This window comes from Myotis davidii, unplaced genomic scaffold (genome assembly GCF_000327345.1).
Source record: "Myotis davidii unplaced genomic scaffold, ASM32734v1 scaffold64, whole genome shotgun sequence".
In the NCBI taxonomy this organism is placed as follows: Eukaryota; Metazoa; Chordata; class Mammalia; order Chiroptera; family Vespertilionidae; genus Myotis; species Myotis davidii.
The window spans coordinates 4906879-4913545 of NW_006296226.1; the positions used below are offsets into that span (position 1 = coordinate 4906879).

Below are 6667 nucleotides of genomic sequence, written 5' to 3' on the forward strand. Positions count from 1 at the left end.
AGGGGCGGGCGGGCTCGCCAACCCTCCGGCACATCCGATTGGCTAGGCCTCGGGGCTCACGTGCGTGTGAGGCGGGACCAGCGCGTGGGCGGAGATCGGCGCGGGGGAGGCTCAGGGGTGTCGGCGAGTGAACCTTTCTTTCTCCGGAGCGGTGACAGCCCCGAGGGGCTCCTTGCAGTCCTCGTCTTCGCAATGTACAGCACACTTGGCGCTGGTTAATTATTTGTTGACATAGTGCGACGTCAAGGACAACACCGTGATGCCCAACACAATTGCTAAGTTCGTTTTTGCGGACCGAGCGTTTGAAAGTTTTTTATTTCAGCACCAGCCGCCTTCCAAGTTTTAAGAGAAAATGTAATCCATCGTAGTTGCCGAGGATCTAATTTGTGCCGTGGCTTGGGAGATGTGATTTGAATGACATGGGCACTTGAGGCCTCAGGAGGAGTACAATGGGAGATCTGACCAAAGGTGTGTGTGGGCGCGGGTTGGGGGGAGTTGGGACAGAGTACGTGCAGGGCGGGAGGAATCTAGTGAGGCTTTGTGGGCTTGGGTGAAGTGGTGGTCGGGACCAATACCCTAGCAAACGAATGCTTTTTTTAATAAAAAATACGTGTTATTGATTTTTTACAGAGAGGAGGGGAGAGGGATAGAGAGTTAGGAACATCGATCAGCTGCCTCCTGCACACCTCCTACTGGGGATGTGCCCACAACCAAGGTACATGCCCTTGACCGGAATCGCACCCGGGACCCTTGAGTCCGCTGCCAAATGATGCTCTATCCACTGAGCCAAACCGGTTAGGGCAAAGGAATGCTTTTATAAAGGTGAATCAGGGATCATGGAAAAGCTAACTTTGAATCGTGAAGATGCCAGTCGATTGTACTACACTTACACTCAAATTTTGCTTCTCATAATCTGTAACCCAAACCTGTTTTATACTTCAAGCTAAAGAGGTAGAGAGGCTTAATGCTAAGGAAGTAGGACATCGTTTAGTTCCTAGCTACTGGAGTTCTGATTTGTGTTCAAATAAGGAAGGTGGTAGAAAGGAATGAGGAAGAGTGAAGAAATAAAATGGAATCAGTGTGGTCAAGCTGCTAAATTATTAAAATCAAGTAGGCTGAGGCATAGGAAACCAATTCTATTCTTGCTAACTAGCCTGGGAACTTAAAACTTTTTAGTTGTGCATCCATGCCTGGATATACATGACCCCCATAGATAACCATCTGAGCAACTCAGTTAATAAACCAGACCTGGAATATTACCATCTTGGATCAACCCAGAGGCTAAGAATGCAGAACTGACTCTTGTAAAAAAAAAAAAAAAGTGCTTTTTACTCAAAAACTCAAGCTTTTAAAAAAAAATTGATGGGGGGCGGGGGTGAGAAGATAGATAGATAGATAGATAGATAGATAGATAGATAGATAGATATCCTTTGAGGACCCGGACTTAACTGGAAACCTAGGTATGTGCCCCAGGGCAAAACTCGTTATTATGTTAGTTGTGTTTCAGGTTCGCAAACCTAGACACTTGAATAAAAATTTATTTTAGCAAAGCCTCCAGATTCATTTGTGTCCAGTTGACAGGAAGTAATGTGTTTGTGTGTGTGCGCGCATGAGAGTCAGAAACAGTACCGTACATTTTATATTCACTTATCTGATTTTGACAACAGTTACTATCCTCATTTTACAAATTGGGAAAACAATTTCCAGGGAGATTAAAAAATTGGCCCCACCACACACACTTACTTTGCAATGTTTGCTAAACATACTCCTCAACTCATAGGGATAATTACTGCTCCCTCCTCCCCCTTTATTTGACCCCCTGCCCAACATTTCTTTCATGACACCTGTTTCAACTCTGAGTTTGATAACTAAAAATAATTAGGACCATCTACCTTACCTCTAGGAGCCCAAATTGGGAGACAATTTTAAAATGTTGCTGTTTGGTGTTATCTATTTTTCCCATGTGTCTCTCTCTCTTTTTTTTTTTTTTTTTTTTTGCCTGGAAGACCTATTCCCACCCCCACTCTCTGCAAATTTTACCTTAATCTTTCACTCTGATCTATAAAAAAGTATTGTGAATGCAACAATATGAATAAATATTAAACATAACATTGAACAGAAGTAGTCAAACAGGAGTACATATTATGATTTCATTTATATGAAATACAAACCCAGGCAAAATTAATCTGTGTTGTTTTAAGTCAGTATAGCTATTACTACTGGGGAGATAGAGAGTGACTGGGAGATCAAAGGGGCTTTTTTTAAGGGTGCTGGTCATGTTGCTTATTGATCTAAGTATGTTACATGGATGTGTTCAGTTTGTGAAAATTCATCAACCTCTAAATTTATCTGCATCTTTTAGTATGTATAATTTTTTAAAAAAGTAAAAATACCCCTCCCCCCACTACACTATTGTGCTTCCTAGGAAGGTACATGGCATTGTGCTAAATGCTGTGAAGACCATTATAAAAATAGAGATTAGTGGTTGCCAAGGGCTGGGAGAGGGAAACATGGGGAGTAACTGCTTGATTGGTAAGGGTTTTTATTTTGGATTGATGAAAATGTTTTGGAACTAGATAAAAGTGGTTGCACAACATTTTAAATCTGCTGAATGCCCCTGAATTGCTCATTTTAAAATGGTTAATTTTGCCCTGACCGGTTTGGCTCAGTGGATAGAGCGTCGGCCTGTGGACTGAAGGGTCCTGGGTTTGATTCTGGTCAAGGGCATGTACCTTGGTTATGGGCACATCCCCAGTAGGGGAGGCGGTGCAGGAGGCAGCTGATCGATGTTTCTCTCTCATTGATGTTTCTAACTCTCTATCCCTCTCCCTTCCTCTCTGTAAAAAAAAATCAATAAAATATATATTTAACATGGTTAATTGTATGTTCTGTGAATTTCAATGTAAAAAAAATTGGTGCCCTGGCCAGTGTGGCTCAGTTGGTTAGAGTGTCATCCTGTGCATGGAAGGGTTGAGGGTTCAATTCCCAGCCAGGGCACATACCCAGGTTGCAGGTTCAATCCCTGGTTGGGGTTAGTATGGGAGGCAACTGATTGATGTGTCTCTCTCACATTAATGTTTTTCTCTCTCTTCCTCTCTCTAAAATCAATTAAAAACAAAACAAAGCCCATATTCCCAGGGAAGGATTAAAAAAATAAATTGGTTCACCAAATGCAATGTGGTATTTTGGTTTGGATCCTGGAACAAAGAATGTTAGTGGAAAAACAGATGAAATACAAACTAGTTTGGCCAATTTAATGGGATCTCTCTGTACTCTGCAATTTTTCTGTAAATAAAAAATAGACCAAACCAGTTTGGCTCAGTGGATAGAGCATCGGCCTGAGGACTGAAAGGTCCCAGGTTCAATTCCGGTCAAGGACATGTACCTTGGTTGCAGGCACATCCCCAGTGGGAGGTGTGCAGGAGGCAGCTGGTCGATGTTTCTCTCTCATCGATGTTTCTAACTATTCCTCTCCCTTCCTCTCTGTAAAAAATCAATAATATATATATATTTTTAAAAAAATAGACTAGGCTGCAAAAGTAATTTTGCATGGGTAAGGATGGTAACGCTCTCACCCTCCAAATCCAGGTTAGAATCTTTAGGCATGAAGGGCTGTGGTTAAAAAAAAAAAAGAAGGAAAAAGAGAGCCCGGTTTGTCATGGCTCAGTGGTTGAGGGTAGACCTATGAACCAAGAAGTTGAATTTCAATTCCCAGTTGGGGTACATGTCTGGGGATTGTGGGCTTGATCCCCAGTGTGGGGCAGGTGGTAGCCAATCAGTGGTTCTTATCACTGATGTTTCTATCATTCTCCCTTTCACTTCCTCTCTGAAACCAATATATATATATATATATATATAGAGAGAGAGAGAGAGAGAGAGAGAGAGAGAAACATTACCTTAGCCTAGTAAGGAATCTTCAAAATCCAGATACCACTACAGGAATGATAGAGATGAGAAAAACTGATGGATTACCTCAAGTATTCTTCCCACTTCTTAAATTATAGTTTTAAGTCATAGTTCCTACTCTCAGGAAACATGACTTTTCTTAGGTAAACTTTGGTAAGAACTAAAGCCATGTGGAAGTGGGGTTCTTTTGGGGACTCATTTTTGACTGCGGCCTTCTGTTGGAGTAGTAGATTAGAATAGATGGTAAGGTGAGCCTTCTTTAAGCAGGGTATGAAATAACATTTCAGTATGGATTTAATAGGAAACATCAAGTGACTGTAATAGCAATGTTCTAGGAAGATCCATTTGGCAAGCAGTATACAGGGGAAGCTGAGACGAGGCAGGAAACTGAACTCAAAGGAAGTCACAGGAGTCCAGATGGGACTTGAGGTCTTAGCCAAGTGGTGCTCATGGGAATTAATAAATGATATTTCTGTGGAGAAGGGAAAAAACCTACACTGGATCTAATGACTTTTGGGGTTGTATCTTTGTGAAATGTTATTTATAAATTCATGATTTGAGAAAGCTATGTAGATTAGGTAATACAACACCAGACACACAGCACTCAATAAACATTTTAGAGTTGTTAAGCATCTATTATGTAAAGCAGTGGTTCCCAATCTTTTTTTGGCCATGCCCCACCTAAGCATCTCTAAATCCTGATGCCCCCCACCCTTGCCATGACATATAATTCTTATTATTCAAAAAGTGAACTCCTCTTCACATGGAGAAAGCCTGAAAGGCCATTCACTTGGTCTAAACAAGCTTCCAAAGAACATGGCATCCATGAAAGAGAAAAGTAAAAGAACAGCTGAAGTACTATTGTTAAAAAAATAGTAACATGAAGTGATATCAAAAATAGCAAATAAAGTTTCAAAACAAGTAAGAGAGAACTGAAATGCACAAATGTCATAATACATATTTATATACTGTATATGAGGCCACTAGAACCATAAAAAATGCAAAAAAGTCACTGTCATAACTCATTCTCGAATTGCCCCCCTGTGAGGCACACGCCCCCACGCTGGGAACCCCTGATGTAAAGGATGTCAGCAGAGCCATGAAAGCTCTTGCGGTGGCTGAAGAGCAGCTCCCTGGCCTGCGAACGAGCAGCATCTGCTGGTCATCCAAGGCAATGACGATCCCGTATTTACAAAGGTCTGGCCCAGTCCACAGCCCCAAAACTGTGTAAGGCCTCATCGGGAGGTATTCCCCCAAAGCATGCTACAAACCAGGAGGATGAAACAGGAGTCACCACATTTAACAAGAGTGCTCTTTTATTTGTACAAAGCCTTATAATTTTCTCAACATTCTTCTCTCATTTATCAACAAATTTTTCACTGTATTAATTTAACAAATTAACAGTGTCAAACTACACTTCACTACCTGTCAGCTGCCTTAGAGACAAGCAAAAAAGTGCTTGGAGCACTAAATGGAAAGAGAGGAAAAACTCCCCAAACTTAAGAAAGGTCAACGGAGGTACTTCAGAAGCAGTTAAAAGCGGGGTGGGAGGAAGGCAAGACAGGGGAGGGAGAGGATTTGATTCCTGAGCACCATCAGATTTCCTTTACGTTTCACAGAGGTTTACAAAACCATTTTTAAAAGACATGACATTAAAAAAAAAAAAAAGAAAGAATAGAAAAAACACACACAAAAGATACGAGATTAGGTTATCCAAGTTTCTGGACTGGCAGGGGGAAAAAAGGAGGGAGAATGGGGATGGGGAGCAGAGGAGAGGCAGGAAGTGAGACGCACAGGAGAAAGTTGTGCCTAGAAATAAAGTTTGGAACTTGTCATGAATTGGAAGAACGAAAAGCCGCAGTCACAGGTCTGGGACACGGACTACAAGAAGAGAAAGCCTGGGATTTTATACCTTCCAGGAGGTGACAACAGACCCTAAAGCTGTGCAGTGGCAGACAAGGAGGTGCATCGAAGACGAAACCACCTGCTTTGTAAGATCAAGGCACTGGCATACTTGCTTGTTGATGTCCGCTGTCCTGAGGACTTAACAAGCCTATGTGTGGAGAGCAACACCTAACAGGTCAAATGCCTACAGGCAATACAGAAGGGCCCCAAGCCAAGTGGGCTGGTAGAAACCAGAATTAACTGTCAAGTGGAGAGACCACAGATTTCATTGTTCTTTCGGCTAAGCCGCTTTGATCACTGTAATGAGCCAGTATTGCCAAATACTGTACAAACAGGCCGACCGCTAACTAAGCCCCAGTTTTTCCTGAGCCTCCACGGCCTCCTGTGACCTGGAACACAGCAGGGGCATGGACGTTACTATTTTTGGTGGGGGTGGGAGGGACCCGGGAATCAAAAACGGCCTAATCATACACACAAGCAAATGAGATCATATTGGCTGATTGAATGATCAGTTCAGAGCCCCTCTTGTCCAAAAAAAGCCATAACCTTCAGACCGGTTAAGCAAAACAGGGCTCCGCTCCTCAGATGCTCTGAGTCTGGCAGGCGCTGGCTTTGCTAACTTCTAGCGAGATGTCACGTTCGATCTTCTCGGCTCTTCGGCCTGAGACCGCTCTGCCCGGGAGGGAGGGAAAGGCGCCCAGAGCCCCAGGCTGCAGTTCAGAGTGGTCCCTTTCTCGGCGCCCGTCTCCTCCCCGTTCATTCAGTTGTCCACCTCCTCCTCCTCATTCGGTTCTTCTTCCTCCAGCCTTTCCTCCTCTTCGTCATTGTCCTCCTCTCGGCTCTTGTCTTGCTCTTC

The 6667-nt window shown here is 43.0% G+C and overlaps 1 protein-coding gene and 1 long non-coding RNA gene across 2 annotated transcripts in view; one reads left to right on the forward strand and one right to left on the reverse strand.

The window, feature by feature from the left end:
- The first annotated feature begins 13 nt into the window (after positions 1 to 13).
- LOC107184307 lies at positions 14 to 1332 on the forward strand. The gene is made up of 2 exons (XR_001515125.1): positions 14 to 468; positions 1177 to 1332. It is a non-coding gene; the product is annotated as an uncharacterized LOC107184307 (long non-coding RNA).
- A 3868-nt stretch (positions 1333 to 5200) lies between these two features.
- The window catches only part of POLE3 (polymerase (DNA directed), epsilon 3, accessory subunit), a 2731-nt gene continuing 1264 nt past the window's right edge, over positions 5201 to 6667 (reverse strand). The window contains 1 exon segment of the mRNA XM_006771214.2: positions 5201 to 6667. This exon segment is cut by the window's right edge and continues 42 nt beyond it. Coding sequence (XP_006771277.2) covers positions 6572 to 6667 — 96 coding nt within the window. The 3' untranslated portion in view covers positions 5201 to 6571.